Below are 19,890 nucleotides of genomic sequence, written 5' to 3'. Positions count from 1 at the left end.
AGTCTTAGTGGTTCCAAATTTCTTCCATTTAAGAATGATGGAGGCCACTGTGTTCTTGGGGACCTTCAATGAGTGCAAGAAATGTTTTGGCACCCTTCTTCAGATCTGTGCATCGACACAATCCTGTCTCGGAACTCTAAGGACAATTCCTTTGAGCTCATGGCTTGGTTTTTGCTCTGACATGCACTGTCAACAATGGGACTTTATATAGACAGGTGTGTGCCTTTCCAAATCATGCCCAATCAATTGAATGTACCACAGGTGCACTACAATCACGTTGTAGAAACATCTCAAGGATGATCAACGGAAACAGGATGCACCTGAGCTCAATTTTGGGTCTCATAGCTAAGGGTCTGAATACTTATGTAAATAAGGTATTTCTGTTTTATAGTTTTAATACATTTGCAAAAATGTATCATATCCAGTTTTTACATTATTGGCTATTGTGTGTAGAATGATGAGGAAAAACATGTATTTAATCAATTTAAAAATAATGCTGTAACGTAACAAATAGTGGAAAAGTCAAGGGGTCGGAATACTTCCCAAATGCACTGTATATGACATAATCCCACAATTTAGTTTCACATCGATGTACTTTTATCATCAGTTTCACATCGATGTACTTTTAAATATAAATGAAGTGTATACAACATGTAAGTTTATCGTACATCCCCTCAAAAAGACCGAGCCTTATGCAGTTAAATAGTGGTCATGTACCATTATCACCATTGCTACCAGGTGGTACACATTGCTAAAGTGGTTGACTCTAAATCAACAGTGCGTGTTAAGAATGGATACGAGCTCCACTTGCGTCAAGCTTTTCTGTTAAATCCCCAATGGTTTTAAGGGCCCGGGGCTGGCCAAATTCAATGTTTAATAAACTATTTGTATTTTTTTTTTTTTTTTTTTACCTACAATTCTAAATAAAATAGCTAAATGATCCTTGATCATAGGATCATTTAGCTATTGTACTTAGAATGTTAATATCTAAATCTGTGGTTGGCATGAATTTTGGTTTGATAAATAGGCTATAATTTCTGTCAAAATAGGTCTCCAAAATTGCAGATGTATTTTGTTTAATAGAGAATAATTTGCCTACAAATTTTGTGTACAAATATCACATAACCTAATTCACTTGAGGGTAGGTCAGGTAGGGCGGCAACACCTGCGGACAGGGCGGCTGGTGGATGCTGTGTCTTCTGGGCATTGTGATTGATAAGACTATGAATTACTTTCAGATGGGCCGGGGTCCCTTTTATAGGGCTGGAGGGGGCTGGAGAGGAGTCATCATGGGATAAATTATACAATTATTATCACAGTTTGAATTTTGAAAACTCCTGTCTTTAGTGACATCATAGTAGCCTAGTATTTGCATGATGATGCAATAGAAACTGTGACATACCAAACACAAAAAACAGGAAAATAAACAAAAATACAAAACACAGCGGAATATAAAGTTGATTATCCGATGTGGGAGGACCTTCTTTTGACCCTGAAATGAAGAAAATCTGCCAGAAATTGCAGGAGGAGACCTTCCTGCAGCTTAGAATCCTTAGTATATTAAAATATAGATTTGTAATCACCTGGTACCCCTGCATATGCACTTGATAATGTAAGAATATTTCGAAGATAAATACACAACGAAGAGGACTAAAGGTCAAGAGGATTAAAAGTCAATAGAGTACTAACGATCAATGGAAATAGTGTTTTTTCTGTAATAGGGAACTATTGATCAATGGGTCAATGGGTCAATGTCAGAGACATTGAAATAGCCTGAAATAGGATACTTGTTATTTGGCCATTGGCCCAGTTTTATTGCAAGGAATTCTAATTGGTCAACCACAGGCTAGGGTTGGGTTATAAAAGTACATTCTGTCCCTTTGTTCTGTGGAGAGAATCACTGAATAAATAATCACCGAGGACAGGGGAGAATGAACATCTACCTCTCAGCATAACATCTATGATTTGTCCTTTTTGAATAAACCTATTTTTCTCCCCCTGGTTTGCTTTGGGGTCTGTGTTATTGAAGAGTAACATCAACTGCTAACAGTAGGCTACTGGCACTCTCTGTATGTTAGCCTACTTTTACTCCTTATTGTTATTCACTGTGTATTTAGGCTATTACTACTGTCACTTAAAAAAACAATAGATATATATCTTAATCTTAATTCTGCATTGTTGGAAAACTACCCATAAGTCAGCATGTCATTGTTAGTCTACACCTGATGTTTACGAAGTATGTGACAAATACACATTTATTTGATTTGATCTTAAGGTTTTGGCTGCTTAAGGTTTCAAAACTATCACAATAAATGTAATTCTACATTTCAAAAGAATAACAATATCTCACCTGAAATTCAAACTTGCCGCAAGAGGCGAAAAGTGCCAGGAGCCAGGCTCACTAAACTGCGAGCAAATCATTCAGTTGCCATTTTGCGTACGTTGTACCTTGAATTATCAGGTGCCGTTTGATTTCTGTTAAGTGCGTTCTTATGGAAACGTGTTCCATCACGTACATCTACATCAACATTTGTAATTGGCTGATGCAGAACTTGTTACCGGATATAATCACTGCCACCTGGTCAGGTTAGCATAGGGCTAAATGTGCCAGGTTATCTTATGGGAACAGGTATACATGTAGCGTTGTATCACGTGCAACTACATCGACGATTGTATAACCACCTACAAGGCTACTTGCATAGGGTATTGGCTGATGTGCATTTTGAGATGGAGCATACATTTACACTATGGACCCTCTTATATTTTGGGTTCTGGTGGCGTTAGACAACTACCCACTGGGCAAAGACGCCAATTCAACGTCTAATCCACATTGGCTCAGCGTAATTTCATTGAAATTACGTGGAAAGAACTTTGATTCAACCAGTGTGTAAGCTCATGAAAAATTATAATAAAGCTAATTTACAAAATAAACCCAGAATATAATTGTCTTTCATTTGAAATGGATAACATTGCCTAGTTCATCATCTGCTAGCTTTATGTACAATTGATTACATACTTAACCAAAAAGGCCCGATGGGGTGACCAGTTGGTAACCAGTTTATAATAGCAATGAAACACCTCAGGGGGTTTTGGTATATGGCCAATATACCACTGCTAAGGGCTGTTCTTAAGCACGATGCAAAGTGCCTGAACACAGCCCTTAGCCGTGGTATATTGGCCATATACCACAAACCCCCGAGGTGCCTTATTGCTATTATAAACTGCTTACCAACATAATTAGAACAGGAAAAACAAACGTTTTGTCATACCCGTGGTATACGGTCTGATAAAGCACAGCTGTCAGCCAATCAGAAATCAGGGTTCAAACCACCCAGTTTATTATAAGTTATATTCTTTAAGAATCAATGGTTATATAGTACGAATTGAAAAGTCCAAAAATGTATGTAGCAATTGCAGATTGCCTCTTTAATGTATTTCTATCTCCATGATTGTTAAAATAGGTAATACAAATATGTTTGAATAGAAATATATTCAACGGGTGTCTAAGTTAATGCAAGACTTTGATTACCTTTTCTATACAATAAAATAAAAATGACAAATCTCTTTGTCTTATTTCTACATTTAATATTTTCACAAATCTAAGAAACAGAAATGGCTGTCGTTTTACCTTTCTTGAGTAGATCCAGCTTGTTCTCCTCATCACTAACTCTGTTTCCACTTTGGGTCTTGTAATATTGGTAGAACTCCTAAAGTAAGGTTCAGAACGACCAATTATCTCACCAATGGATCAAATGGAGGTATTATGCATTTTGTTTCCTTTAACAACACTGGAAAATGAATAGTGGTGAATTATAGTAGTGAATTAAATGTTGTGAAAGGGTAACCATTTGTGAAAGGGTAACCATAACCAACTCTGATTTTTCACATTAAAATGTATACCAAAGAAAAAACATTGATTTCAAAGAATAACAAACCATACAACTCTATGCACAAGGACTACTTTTAACAATTTCTACAGAGAATTATACAAAAACTAATTTACAGTTTACACTGTGCAGATGCAAAGTTTGGTAACTATTACGGTAAAATTGCCCGAATGCATTACTTGCATTACTTATTATCATTGAGTAAACTCTCCTAAGCACTTTTTCAGCCAAATTGATGTAATAACTTATAAAATCCAGAGTTGAGTTATTACCAGTTTAGGGAGGACCACATAGGATATTATGGCCAATAAGATCACTGCACAGGCTGTGATGAAGTATCCAAAAGCAGCGTCATTTATCTCCGAGCCACCTGGGGAAGGAGAGAGAGACAGAGAGCGAGAGAGATATTTGATTTTGGAATGCCACTGTTGCCCTCCCCTGTATCATCTCTCAGACTTACTTGCGATAGCACAGATCATGGAGAAGGCAGCGAAAGTTCCCGCCATGCCTTGCCCACTCATGATGGGTGTGGTGTATTTGGTAGGCAGTTTGCCTGCCATGCCAAACAGACTGCCCTGCAGGATAGCGCCAAAGGCTGAAGAGGTTGTAAAAAAACAACAGTCATAATTCTGATCAGAGTCCAGTCATACAACAAGGAATTATCGCTTGACAAATTAATGACTACTCACAATGACAGTGATCCCAATATGCCCCATTTACTGATAGTACACTCCCCTACATACACTGCTCAAAGAAATAAAGGGAACACTAAAATAACACATCCTAGATCTGAATGAATAAAATATTCTTATTAAATACTTTTTTCTTTACATAGTTGAATGTGCTGACAACAAAATCACACAAAAATTATCAATGGAAATCAAATGTATCAACCCATGGAGGTCTGGATTTGGAGTCACACTCAAAATTAAAGTGGAAAACCACACTACAGGCTGATCCAACTTTGATGTAATGTCCTTAAAACAAGTCAAAATGAGGCTCAGTAGTGTGTGTGGCCTCCACGTGCCTGTATGACCTCCCTACAACGCCTGGGCATGCTCCGGATGAGGTGGCGGATGGTCTCCTGAGGGATCTCCTCCCAGACCTGGACTAAAGCATCCGCCAACTCCTGGACAGTCTGTGGTGCAACATGGCGTTGGTGGATGGAGCGAGACATGATGTCCCAGATGTGCTCAATTGGATTCAGGTCTGGGGAACGGGCGGGCCAGTCCATAGCATCAATGCCTTCCTCTTGCAGGAACTGCTGACACACTCCAGCCACATGAGGTCTAGCATTGTCTTGCATTAGGAGGAACCCAGGGCCAACCGCACCAGCATATGGTCTCACAAGGGGTCTGAGGATCTCATCTCGGTACCTAATGGCAGTCAGGCTAGCTCTGGCGAGCACATGGAGGGCAGTGCGGCCCCCCAAAGAAATGCCACCCCACACCATGACTGACCCACCGCCAAACCGGTCATGCTGGAGGATGTTGCAGGCAGCAGAACGTTCTCCACGGCGTCTCCAGACTCTGTCACGTCTGTCACGTGCTCAGTGTGAACCTGCTTTCATCTGTGAAGAGCACAGGGCGCCAGTGGCGAATTTGCCAATCTTGGTGTTCTCTGGCAAATGCCAAACGTCCTGCACGGTGTTGGGCTGTAAGCACAACCCCCACCTGTGGACGTCGGGCCCTCATACCACCCTCATGGAGTCTGTTTCTGACCGTTTGAGCAGACACATGCACATTTGTGGCCTGCTGGAGGTCATTTTGCAGGGCTCTGGCAGTGCTCCTCCTACTCCTCCTTGCACAAAGGCGGAGGTAGCGGTCCTGCTGCTGGGTTGTTGCCCTCCTACGGCCTCCTCCACGTCTCCTGATGTACTGGCCTGTCTCCTGGTAGCGCCTCCATGCTCTGCACACTACGCTGACAGACACAGCAAACCTTCTTGCCACAGCTCGCATTGATGTGCCATCCTGGATGAGCTGCACTACCTGAGCCCTTGTGTGGGTTGTAGACTCCGTCTCATGCTACCACTAGAGTGAAAGCACCGCCAGCATTCAAAAGTGACCAAAACATCAGCCAGGAAGCATAGGAACTCAGAAGTGGTCTGTGGTCACCAGAACCACTCCTTTATTGGGGGTGTCTTGCTAATTGCCTATAATTTCCACCTGTTGTCTATTCCATTTGCACAACAGCATGTGAAATTTATTGTCAATCAGTGTTGCTTCCTAAGTGGACAGTTTGATTTCACAGAAGTGTGATTGACTTGGAGTTACATTGTGTTGTTTAAGTGTTCCCTTTATTTTTTTGAGCAGTGTATTTATTTGGACAGTGAAGCAAATTCTTTTAATTTGGTTCTGTTCTCTAGTATTTTGGATTTGAGATCAAATGTTTCATGAGGCGACAGTACAGAATGTCTGTCACCTTTTATTTGAGGGTATTATCATACACATCTGTTTTACCATTTAGAAATGGAAGTATTTGTCATAAGTATTTTAACAAATTCACTTATAGATTATATATATATATATTATATATTAAAGTAGTCAACATTTTTGTATTTGGTTTCCATATTCCTAGCACACAATGACTACATCAAACTTGTGACACTACAAACTTGTTGGAAGCATTTGCAGTTTGTTTTGGTTGTGTTTCGGATTATGTTGTGCCCAACTGGAAACATGACCGAATACAAAACAGTGTTATTCACTCCGCAAGGCAATCAAACAAGCAAAGCGACAGTATAGAGACAAAGTAGAGTCGCAATTCAACGGCTCAAACACGAGTTGTATGTGGCCTATAGGACAATTACAGTGCCGCTACCAAAGACTGTGGACCAACATGAGTAAAACATTTAAACGTGTTAACCCTTGCATTCCTTGCCACATCCTCAGAGCATGCGCAGAGACCAGCTGGCTGGTGTGTTTACTGACATATTCAATCAATCCCTAACCCAGTCTGCGGTCTCCATTGTTCCTGTTCTCAAGAAAGCAAAGGTAACTTCATGAAGTGCTTTGAGAGACTAGTCAAGGATCATATCACCTCCACCCTACCTGATACCCTAGACCCACACCAATTTGCTTACCGCCCCAAAAGATCCACAGACGATGCAATCGCCATCGCATTACCCTATCCCATCTGGACAAGAGGAATACCTATGTATTGGGGCGGCAGGTAGCCTAGTGGTTAGAGCATTGGGCCAGTAACAGAAAGGTTGCTGGATCGAATCCCCGAGCTGACAAGGTAAAAATCTGTCGTTCTGCCTATGAACAAGGCAGTTAACTCACTGTTTCCTTTTAGGCCGTCATTGTAAATAAGAATTTGTTCTTAAAACTTCTTGTCAATAGGGGGGCGCTGTTTTCACTTTGGAAAAAATCGTGCCCAAATGAAACGGCCTCATACTCTTTTCTAGATCATACAATATGCATATTATTATTACTATTGGATAGAAAACACTCTCAAGTTTCTAAAACTGTTTGAATTATATCTGTGAGTAAAACAGAACTCATTTTGCAGCAAACTTCCATACAGGAAGTGAAAAATCTGAAAACGAGGCTCTGTTTCAGGGCCTGCCTATTCAACTGGCTTTTATTTATCGATATGCATGCACTTCATACGCCTTCCACTAGATGTCAACAGGCAGTGGAAGGTGGAATAGGGTGTCTAGCTTGATCTGAGGCCGAACAAGAGCTTTTGGAGTGACAGGTCCGGAATTTTCTTTGTCTTCGAAGGCACACGGCGGAGCTCGACATTGTCTTCTGAAAAGCGTTCGGTTTACACGGCGAATATCTCCGGCTCTGATTTTATTTGATACATATGATAATAACATCATAATGTAGGTTTTTTCAACCGAGTTTTATCAGTTTATTCAACGTTTATTGGGACTTTTGGAGTTTTCCGTTCTTTGCGTCAAGAGAGGATGGGAATGTTAGCAACCTTGGCTAGCATTGTGGCGCGAATTCGACAGAAGAAATGGACATTCTAAAACCGAACAACAATTTATTCTGGACCAAGGACTCCTTGTACAACATTCTGATGGAAGCTCAGCAAAAGTAAGAAAACATTTATGATGTTATTTCTTATTTCTGTGTAAAATGTTGACTCCTATTCTCCGCCGTTTTGGTGAGCGCTGTCTCACAATAACGCAAGCTGTATGTTATGGTAAAGTAATTTTTTAAAATCTAACACAGCGGTTGCACAGTCCTTTCACGAGTCACAAACCCGGATCCGGGATCCCCCCCATCACAAAAGCTGACTAGCATAGCCTAGCCTAAAGTTACAGGGATATCATAAAATAAAATGTTCATGAAATCACAAGTCCAAGACACCAAATGAAAGATACAGATCTTGTGATTCAAGCCATCATCTCAGATTTTTTTAATGTTTTACAGGGAAGACACAATATGTAAATCTATTAGCTAACCACGTTAGCAAAAGACACCACTTTTTTTACTCCACCATTTTTTTTACTGCATCAGTAGCTATCACAAATTCGACCAAATAAAGATATAAATAGCCACTAACCAAGAAACAATTCTCATCAGATGACAGTCTGATAACATATTTATTGTATAGCATAGGTTTTGTTAGAAAAATGTGCATATTTCAGGTATAAATCATAGTTTACAATTGCAGCCCCCATTACAACTATCACTAAAATGACTAGAATAACTACAGAGACCATCGTGTATTAGCTAATTACTCATCATAAAACATTTCTTAAAAATACACAGCGTACAGCAGATGAAAGACACAGATCATGTGAATATAGCCAATATGTCAGATTTTCTAAGTGTTTTACAGCGAAAACACAATATAGCGTTATCTTAGCTTACTACAAGTCAGTCACACAGTAGCATTGATTCAAGCCAAAAATAGCAATAACGTTATAAACCACCAAACGCTATTAATTTTTTCACTAACCTTCTCAGAATTCTTCAGATGACAGTCCTGTAACATCATATTACACAATGCATATAGTTTGTTCGAAAATGTGCATATTTAGCCGCACAATTCGTGGTTACACAACGTGTTTAGTGGGCAAAAAATCAAGCAATCTGTCCGGCGCCATTTTGGAAAGGCACCTAATCTTATCGAAAACTATTCATAAACTTGACTAAAAAAATACAGGTTGGACAGCAATTGAAAGAGAAATTAGTTCTTAATGCAATCGCTGAATTACATTTTTAAAATTAACCTTACTGCGCAATACTGGGTACAATACAGGGTGCGATAGCGCAACGCTACATGGAAAATAATGGCGTCTAATACATTTTTCTTTTTCAACAGAACAACGTTTTATCAGCATAAATAGTACCTACTATTAGCTGAACTCCCATCAGAATCTTGTGAAAGGTGTCCGTTGGCCAAAAGAATCGTTGCTGGGTTGGAGAATGTTTCCCTCGACGTTGCAATTAGCAGTACAGAATGGCATTCGAGAGAGAGACACCCACGTTTCTACAGCGCCATGGAAATAAATACCTGAAAATCGCAATATACTGACCTAAACTGGTATAATTCGGTTCAAAATAACAAGATTATGATGTCTTTAAAGCCTATAGCGAATAAAAACAGAGCCGGATACTTCTAGGAGCTAAAACCAGACGTTCTAAAAAGACATGCCAAGACCCTCTTTGCGTCAGCGCGAAGTCCCAAAAGGTCGGACACCTCGGTTCCAATCAATTTAAAAACTTTGGGAAATACGTAGAGACGTCATTTCAACTCTCCCTATTCGCTAACAGCCAGGGGAAGGCGTATGCAGTGCATCTCAACCAATAGAAGACAGGCAAAGTTAAAGACAGGTCTCAAAGCAGATGATAAAATTTCCCATTCTCACACAGACATAGGAAAAGTGCTCTAAGTCAAGTTCTGTTTCACTTACAGACATAATTCCAACGGTTTTAGAAACTAGAGAGTGTTTTCTATCCAATAGTAAGAATAATATGCATATTGTACGAGCAAGAATTGAGTAGGAGACCGTTTACATTGGATACACATTTGTGCTATGTTGAAATAGCACCCCCCTAGTGGCAAGAAGTTAAGAACCAGTGTATCTTTCATTTGAAATACAACAAGTATTTTTATGTAAAGTTTATGATGAGTTCTTTGGTCAGATTAGGTGAGTGTCCAAAATATCTCCGGAGATTCTGGTGAATCAATGCTACGTATTCACAATGTATAATCAGGATTTGTAGCTCTAAATATGCACATTTTCGAACAAAACATAATTGTATTGTATAACATGATGTTATAAGACTGTCATCTGATGAATTTGTTCAAGGTTAGTGATTAATTTTATCTCTATTTTGTCGGTTTTGTGCAAGCTATTTTTGCGGGGAATAAATTGCGTTGTGTGTTTGGCTACTGTAGTGAGCTAATAGAAATATATATTGTGTTTTCGCTGTAAAACACTTAAAAAATTGGAAATATTGGCTGGATTCACAAGATGCTTATCTTTCATTTGCTGTACACCATGTATTTTTCATAAATGTTTTATGATGAGTATTTATGTATTTCACGTTGCTCTCTGTAATTATTCTGGCTGCTTTGGTGCTATTTGTGATTATGGCTGCAATGTAAAACTATGATTTATACCTCAAATATGCACATTTTCGAACAAAACATAAATGTATTGTATAACATGTTATAAGACTGTCATCTGATGAAGTTGTTTCTTGGTTAGTGACTAATTTATCTCTATTTTGTCGGTTTTGCGAAAGCTACCTATGCGGTGGAAACATGGTGAAAATATGCGGTTGTGTGTTTGGCTATTGTGGTTAGCTAATAGAAATACATATTGTGTTTTCGCTGTAAAACATTTTAAAAATCGGAAATGATGGCTGGATTCACAAGATGTTTATCTTTCATTTGCTGTATTGGACTTGTGATTTCATGAAACTTATATTATATGATATCCCTGTCCCGTTAGGCTAGGCTATGCTAGTCAGCTTTTTTGATGAGGAGGATCCCGGATCCGGGATGGGTATTAAGTAAAGGTTTCTTAACTGACTTGCCTCAGGAGGCTGAAGAAATGTGGCTTTTCACCTAAAACCCTCACATTTGAGACCATCCTGTTAGGCTGTATCACCGCCTGGTACGGCAACTGCACCGCCCTCAACCACAAGGCTCTCCAGAGGGTAGTGCAGTCTGCACAACACATCACCGGGGGCAAACTACCTGCCCTCCACGACACCTACAGCACCCGATGTCACAGGTAGGCCAAAAAGATCATCAAGGACAACATCCACCCAAGCCACTGCCCGTTCACCCCGCTATCATCCAGAAGGCGAGGTCAGTAGACTGAAAAACAGCTTCTATCTCAAGGCCATCAGACTGTTAAACAGCCATCACTAATATAGAGAGGCTGCTGCCAACATACAGACTCAAATCACTGGCCACTTTAATAAATGGATTTAATAAAGGTATCACTTTAAATAATGCCACTTTAATAATGTTTACATATCCTACATTACTCATCTCATATGTATATACTGCATTTTATACCATCTATTGCATCTTGCCTATGCCACACGGCCATCGCGCATCCATATATTTATATATACATATTCTTATTACATCCCCTTACATTGGGAGTATAAGGTAGTCGTCGTGAATTTGTTAGATTACTTGTTAGATATTACTGCACTGTCAGAACTAGAAGCACAAGCATTTCGCTACAGTCGCATTAACATCTGCTAACCATGTATATGTGACCAATAACATTTGATTTGAGACTGCACTTGAAGTAACTTTCAAAGTTCTTTAAATTTTCCGTATTGACTGATCTTCATGTCTTAAGCCATTTTGCCACAACTTTGGAAGTATGCTTGGGGTCATTGTCCATTTGGAAGACCTGTTTGCGACCAAGCTATAACTTCCTGACTGATGTCTTGAGATGTTGCTTCAATATATCCACATAATTTTCCATCCCCGTGATGCCATCTATTTTGACCACATGTCCCTCCTGCAGCAAAGCACCCCCACAACATGATGCTGCCACCCCCGTACTTCACGGTTGGGATGGTGTTCTTCAGCTTGCAAGCATCCCCCTTTTTCCTCCAAACATAATGATGGTCATTATGGCCAAACAGTTCTATTTTTGTTTCATCAGACCAGAGGACATTTCTTCAAAAAGTACGATCTTTGTCCCCATTTGCAGTTGCAAACCGTAGTCTGGCTTTTTTATGGTGGTTTTGGAGCAGTGGCTTCTTCATTGCTGAGCGGCCATTCCGGTTATGTCGATATAGGACTCGTTTTACTGTGGATATAGCTACGTTTGTACCTGTTTCCTCCAGCATCTTCACAAGGTCCTTTGCTGTTGTTCTGGGATTGATTTGCACTTTTCACACCAAAGTCATCTCTAGGAGACAGAACGTGTCTCCTTCCTGAGCGGTATGATGGCTGCGTGGTCCCATGGTGTTTATACTTGCGTACTATTGTTTGTACAGATGAACATGGTACCTTCAGGCATTTGGAAATTGCTCCCAAGGATGAACCAGATTTGTGGAGGTCTACAAATATTTATCTGAGGTCTTGGCTGATTTCTTTAGATTTTCCCATGATATCAAGCAAAGAGGAACTGAGTTTGAAGGTATGCCGAAGAAATACATCCACAGGTACACCTCCAATTGACTCAAATTATGTCAATTAGCCTACCAAAAGCTTATAAAGTAATGACATCATTTTCTGGAATTTTCCAAGCTGTTTAAAGGCAAAGTCAAGTTAGTGTATGTAAACTTCTGAACCACTGGAATTGTGATACAGTGAATTATAGGTTAAATAATCTGTCTGTAAATAATTTTTGGAAAAATGACTTGTGTCATGCACAAACTAGATGTCCTAACCGACTTGGCAAAACTATAGTTTGTTAACAAGAAATTTGTGGAGTGGTTGAAAAATGAGTTTTAACTTCTTATGGCTGGGTGGCAGTATTGAGTAGCTTGGATGAAAAGGTGCCCAGAGTAAACTGCCTGGTACTCAGGCTCAGAGGCTAAGATATGCATATTATTAGTAGATCTGGATAGAAAACACTCTAAAGTTTCTAAAACTGTTTGAATGATGTCTGTGAGTATAACAGAACTCAAATGGCAGGCAAAAACCTGAAGAAAAATCCAACCAGGAAGTGGGAAATCTGAGGTTTGTAGGTTTGCCGATCCAATATGCAGTGGGATATTGGTCATATTGCACTTCCTAAGGCTTCCACTAGATGTCAACAGTCTTTAGAACCTTGTTTGATGCTTCTACTGTGAAGAATGAGGGAAGGAGAGCTCTTTGAGTCAGGTGTCTGGCATGAGCTGAACATGCGCACTGACGTGAGAGCGACCTGCTTTCCATTGCATTTCTGAAGACAAAGGAATTCTCAAAGGAATCAACAAATGAGAGCGCCTGCGGAATGGGTGTGATGCTGGGGGCTGCAGGGCCTGGGTTAACCTCTACATCACCAGAGGACAGAGGAGGAGTAGAATAAGAGTACGACTAAAGGCTAAAAGAACTGGTCTTCTCGTGCGTTCGGAACAGAGAGTAAAGGGTGCAGGTTTCTGGGCACGGAAGGATAGATTCAAGGCACAATGTACAGACAAGTGTATGATAGGACGTGAGTACAGTGGAGGTAAGCCTAGGCATTGAGTGACGATGAGAGAGGTTTTGTCTCTAGAAGCACCATTTAAGCCAGGTGCGGTCACCCCATGTCTGTGGGGGGGGGGGGGGGGGGACAAGCCATATTTACATTAGGGAGAGGCATGTGTAACCGAGTAATCATAGGGTCCAGTGAGTAGCTAGGCGAGCTGGAGGCACGGAGATTCAGACAGCTAGCAGGCCGGGGCAAGCAGCAGGCTAGCAGATGGGCCTCAGGGGGACATCGCAACGGGGGAGCCTGTTGAAACCCCCTCGAACGGTTACGTCAGCAGACCAGTCGTGGTGGATCGGCGAGGTAATTGAAGCCCAGGAAATGCTTAATAGATCTATTCGGCTAGCCGGGAGATGGGCCTAGATTCGAGGCCAGCTCCAGGCTAACTGGGGCTTGCTTTGGGACAGAGATATTAGCCAGGAGTAGCCACTCGGATAGCAGCTAGCTAACTGTGATGATCTGGAGAAAAGGTTCAGAGCTTGTGGTAGGAATCCGGAGATATGGTGGAGAAAAGCAGTCCGATATGCTCTTGGTTGATATTGCGCTGTGCAGGCTGGCAGGAGTTGACCGGGCTGAAGCTGGCAGATGTCCCAGTTAACGGTGATGGCTAACTGACATCTAGCTAGTAGCTGGCTAGCTTGAAGGGGGTTACGGTTCTAAAGTATAAAAAATTGCAGATTCATACCGCATTGGGTGAGGCGGGTTGCAGGAGAGTATGTTCAGTCCGTAGATGGAAAAATGTGATAAAAAATATATACGAAGAAAGAAACGATATATACAAGGGACGGGACAAGACAATCAAAACATCCCACTGCTACTCCATCTTGGATTCCTTAATATATTCTTGATATTCTTCTTAGGGCTAGACCCCTTTTTTCTCCAATTCCTGTCTGAATAATGTGGCCAAAGTAAACTGCCTGTAGCTCAGGCCCTGAAGCCAAGATATGCATATAACTGGTACCATTGGTAAGAAAACACTTTGAAGTCTGTAGAAATGTTAAAATAATGTAGGAGAATATAACACAATAGATATGGTAGGAGAAAATCCAAAGAAAAACCAACCAGAATAATGTTTTTGAGAGACCATCCTCTTCGAATTGCAAGAGAAAGTTCATATTGAAAATTAACTCCCTGGATGCAATTCCTATGGCTTCCACAGGGTGTCAGCAGTCTTCGTTCAAGGTTTCAGGCTTGTAACTACAAAAACGAAAAGGAAATATCAGTTTTAGTAGAGGGACACAGTCTTGGAAATTCGTGTTTGTGCGCGCCATGAAGACATTATGCACCTGCTAAAATCGGTTTCCTATTGAACATACTTCTTTCCGAAATAAATATTATAGTTTGATTACATTTTAAGGTATCTGAGGAGTAAATAGAAACGTATTTTGACTTGTTGAAACAAAGTTTAGGGGTAGATTTTCGGATTCCTTTCTCTGCAAGTTGAACAAGTGGATTTCTCAAATCGATGGCGCCAAGTATAAACAGACCTTTTGGGATATAAAGAAGGATTTTATCTAACAAAACGACACTACTTTAATCGACTGAAAATAGAAGTGATTAGAAAAATTCACGACAATTGATTGTATAATAAAACATTTAAAAAAAATACATATATCAAATATTTTCCCAATCGAAAAATACATCTACAAATATGTTAATTTATTATAATCCATAAGAATTTACAAGGACGCACTGCAGCCTGCACGTAGCCCAGATAGGTTACTTGAACTAACGCCCAGTGGACCTGAAGTCCTAAGTTATTTTACTGTATATCCTACAAACATCGCTTCCAGCTGCCTCATGTTGCCGATTTGACATATTCAGTAATTATTTAAAAAAATCCTCCTGTGACGAAAGGGGTTTGAACATCCTCATGCATCGGAACAGCAACAGTGGCATTACCCAAGTGAGTGCTACACAAGTGGTAGTGCAAGACTAAATGTCTACAAAGGAGCATGACAAGGTGCACAGCTGAAGCTACTGACCTGTCTGTTTCTGACTTCGACCAGCTGTGATCAAGATGCTCCGTCCACTCAGACCATCGATGCTTCCTTTGCTCATACACGCAAACAACTCTCTGGTCCATGATCTCTTCAGACCTCTTTATTTTCATGATTAGCCTGATTTTATTCTTCTTGAACTGCCTGTACACGCAATTCAGCTTTTAGCTGCCATATACTGTATACTGAAATAAAGCTAAACTCAGTAATAATTATCCTGCTAGTTGTGAATCAGTGGAGGCTGCTGAGGGGAGGACGGCTTATAATAATGGCTGGAACGGAGTAAATGGAATGGCATCAAACACGTGTTTGATGTCATCTGTGAGGGAAAAATAATGTATTTACCTGATTTATTTGATATTAATGGTTAACAATTCATATTTAACTAATAGTAAGACATTTCTGCTCTACTAGTGTCTGTGTTTTTATGGTCTCCACTCCGCTAATCTGGGCGTATGGTCACCAGAGATGGGCTTGAGCTGACAAATTAGTTAAAGACTGCATTACATAGACAAGAATGTGTTTTACTAGAGATAGCTTAGGAGTAGAACGATCCCTCATTGTCTCAAAATAATCCTTGCATCTGGGAAACTAAATCAGGGTGGGGTTAAGACAACAACCCACGTGCAGATAACGACAGGATGAACCCAGAGTGGCTTATGATGCCCCAATCTGCATGGGATGTGTGGATCCAATCATGACTAAGCATTTTTAGTGTCAGCTATATATATAGTATTCTGCATTTGTGTAAAGGTTAGGTTACTCGGTCCAACACTCAAGGGTGTGGGGTCGACCACGCTCACTATTGCAATAATTAATCGATATTGAATAAAGATGATTGTTTGAAGAAATGACAAAGTCTCTCTCACTTGATTAGAATATTCCACGACACATCCCACCTATTCCACTCCAGCCATTACCACGAGCCCATTTTCCCCAATCAAAGTGCCACCAACCTCCTGCGTTGTGAATTCCCCCCAACATCGAATACCTTACTGTTGTACTTGTCATTCTTGCACTAACACTTGTCTTATCTTACTAGCACTGATTTTACTAATCGATGCTTTATTGAGGAATGTTATTATTTGCAATGACTGTGATATGTGTCTGTTCTATCTACCGTAGTTGAATGCACTGACTGTAAGTCACCCTGGATAAGAGCGTCTGCTAATGACCAAAATGTAAAGTCTTAAATAAAGACATACGACATTGAGGGTGCTGAGGCCTAGTTCTACTTTCAGGACAACTCAGAGGATTGAAGGGGAAAAGATTTGACACGTTAAAAAGAGGGAGGAAGGAGGCAAAAAAGGGACACTAGAAAGGCCGCAAAAACTCACAGTTTATGATGACAATCTTGATCATGGTCAACGTGAAAAAGGGGAGGGGTGCCATCTCTATTTTAACCAAAATGGCTGTCAGAAGAAACACCACCAAAATCACTGCCAGGCTGCCCATGATCCGAAACTTCTGAGGAATCCTGTGAGTTAGAGAGTTGGAGTGAAATATCTGAGGTCAATCTTATGCTTACTACAAGTATTTCTCCTGCCTAGTACACTTTTCACACTACAGAGCAGAGCTGGGCCAAGCTGAAATGCAATGGCCTGGCTACGCATCCACTGTAGTTGCTGGAACCGTGCTAGAAAGGACAATGTGAAAAGAAAATATCTGCTCCAGTACAGTGCAGCTTGGGTCGGCACGATAGTGTAAAAAGTGTACAATCGTCTAAGATGAACCCCAAAGGAAATCTAAACATGCCTGCTCAATACATGCACACATGATCATATTAGATGTCCAGCAAAAGATTAAAGTCCTACTCCAGTCAAAGATCGTCTATTATATTTGCAAGATACTTCTAGTGACTGCTCTAACAATGGAAATACATGTCCTCAAAGATGGAAGGCAGGCGGGAGGAGGAGAGATCAGGTGGGACCATTCTAGCCAATGAGTGGTCCAAAACTTCACATTTGTTGATTTTTAGCAATTTTCACGTGTAACTTGATTGTGTGTTTTGGATAATTGTCTTGCTGCATGACCGAAACTACGCTTCAGCTTCAGCTCACAGACAGATGACCTGACATTCTCCTGTAGAATTCTCTGATACAGAGCAGAATTCATGGTTCCTTCTATTAAGGCAAGTAGTCCAGGTACTAAGGCAGCAAAGCATACCCACACCATCACACTCCCACCACCATGCTTGACTGTTGGTATGAGGTTCTTACTGTGGAATGCAGTGTTTGGTTTTCGCCAGACATAACGGGACCCATCTCGCCCTTGTGTATGTACATGACTGCATTTATACTTGGTATATTGTTTTTCAACAGGAAAAGTTTAAATATAGCTGTAGTGCATCTTCGAGATGTAACTTTTGGAGTAGTGCTTTAATGCATTAGGAAAGATGTGTGTGTGGTGGTGGACAAACCTTTGATGCAGGACTGAGTTGAGACAGGTGAAGGCCAGTAAAGGCACCATGGCACAAAGTGTCATTACGTTATTGAACTTGGCCTCCAAAAGGCTACGGTTGTCCCCTTCTCCCCCGGTCCCATTGCCTGACAGGTCGGTGCCCATTTGGGAGGGGTCTCTGAGACGGCTGCTAAAATACTGTAGAGACAGAGGACAGCCACTTCATTTTTGTTAATTGCTGATGTGTGGTGATAGTTCTGGCACAACATGTCTGCCATGCATCACCCTTGTGGGTGCTATCCATTTTTAGTGGATGAAATACAATAATGTATAAAATATACTATTATGTAAAGCACTTTGAGCATGCTATAAAATGCTATTTAATTTAAAACCATCATTAATTATTAGAATGAGTAGATTAGGGGTTATCAGTATTTCTGTTAATTATCATTGGCTATCAAGAAGATCTGAAAAGTAAGACTTGAGACATATTTAGAAATTGATACAGACATTTCAGTAAAAGCTCTGGCATTGTATCGTTGAAATGTATTCTTTAATTATTCACACTCTTAAAGTAGATGATAAAAAAATATTGTGTGCTCTACCATGGTGGCTGTCATAAAGAAGTTCCATGGCAGGAGAGTTCCTAAGCCCAGCATGAAAAAGATCAGCCACACGCCATTGTTTCTGTTGGATGACAGATGAGAGGAAACTAGGGTTACAGACTTTATTTGTAATTTGACAAAAAAATACCATATTATGTAGGCCCACAGAAATTATAAAGGTAGAATGGTATTTACTTGACTGTTATGATACAAAATGTGGGGGGTTCAATTAGTCATTTCTGCGGGACTATGTGAAACCACTGGGGGAACCCTGGACGTCTGACTGACCTCAAGGTGAGCACGCTAACCACAGTCCCTAAAGATTTAACTCCCTTAGGGGAACTCGTAACACACTTCCAATCCAAAGGCTAACATAGCGGTTACATGACCATTTGGTGCAAAGAAGTAACCAAGTGTGTCACAGAAACTTGATACTGTATCTGTCAAATTGTCAAAATGTGAAGATGTCACCATACACATTGAACACATAAAGGAGGCTGCTACTCACTTGTCTTTTGGCTCGTGGACGGACATGATTTATCTTCAGTGATTACTATCACCCTTATCCACACTTCAGCACCAAACCTGAAATAAATAGTCATGTCAAGGAATTACAAGAAAACAATCTCATATTATTGCATGTTATTTTATCAACTACATTAGAGAAAAAAGACAAAGAGGGTTTTAGGAACTTAAACTGGGTTAGTGGAATAAAAAATCTTATTTTAATGAATATGGGACTATGAGATCTGAAAACTAGGGTTAGACTACATTTCCACAGTGCTGAAACTTCAATTGAATGACTGAAATGAAGATCTGCTGACTCTTTGGATGCTATTCAGTAGCATACTGACTAATAGCCTAGGCTACAGTTTTTTTGCTCTTGTACAATGTAAGATTGATATTCTTAATTAATATTACCAAACATCGAGGCATTAGACAGAGAGCATCATGCAATGTGATAATGAGAGAAAAAAACTTACAGCAACAGACTCAGTGTCATCAACTACCCATTTCCTAGACAGTTGTCAAGATCTTCTTATTTTTTAAAGTTGAGAGGTAGGCTAATGGACATTCTAAGAACTCAGATGTTGACTCCTCCCAAAATCAGGGAAGCCCTCACTCCTCCAAGCGCAACTATGTGTGCGTTTCAGCGCATTAAAGTGACTAACTGGAGCTATCTTAATGTCTAATCTGCCCCACAGCCTCCCGACACGCTTTTCCATATTCCCCACACTACGGGGAAGAGAGCTGTGATGTATCAAAATAACAACTTAAAATGAATAAGCTACATAATTTTTCTCTATCTGCTTAATAATTGTATGGGCCTCATTACATTTTCAATTGGGATCTGTAGGCTATAGCATCTCACAAGG

The 19,890-nt window shown here is 40.3% G+C and overlaps 1 protein-coding gene across 5 annotated transcripts in view; it reads right to left on the bottom strand.

The window, feature by feature from the left end:
- slc29a1b (solute carrier family 29 member 1b) overlaps positions 1-19,890 on the bottom strand; it is a 65,289-nt gene that overhangs the window by 22,134 nt on the left and 23,265 nt on the right. For all 5 annotated transcript variants that reach the window (XR_011673139.1, XM_071388011.1, XM_071388036.1 and 2 more), the window contains 7 exons: positions 19,023-19,099; positions 18,515-18,596; positions 17,929-18,107; positions 16,847-16,986; positions 4,348-4,482; positions 4,160-4,257; positions 3,629-3,707 (listed from right to left, as the gene is read on the bottom strand). Coding sequence is in view for 4 of the 5 variants with exons in the window: in XM_071388011.1 (XP_071244112.1) it covers positions 3,629-3,707; positions 4,160-4,257; positions 4,348-4,482; positions 16,847-16,986; positions 17,929-18,107; positions 18,515-18,596; positions 19,023-19,048 (739 nt within the window). In the remaining variant the exon portion in view is untranslated. The remainder of the gene's footprint in view (positions 1-3,628; positions 3,708-4,159; positions 4,258-4,347; positions 4,483-16,846; positions 16,987-17,928; positions 18,108-18,514; positions 18,597-19,022; positions 19,100-19,890) is intronic.

The sequence above is a fragment of the Salvelinus alpinus genome, chromosome 2 (assembly GCF_045679555.1).
Source record: "Salvelinus alpinus chromosome 2, SLU_Salpinus.1, whole genome shotgun sequence".
NCBI classification, from domain to species: Eukaryota; Metazoa; Chordata; class Actinopteri; order Salmoniformes; family Salmonidae; genus Salvelinus; species Salvelinus alpinus.
The sequence above is the reverse complement of the archived record's forward strand: the minus strand, read 5'-3'. Positions and strand labels throughout refer to the sequence as shown.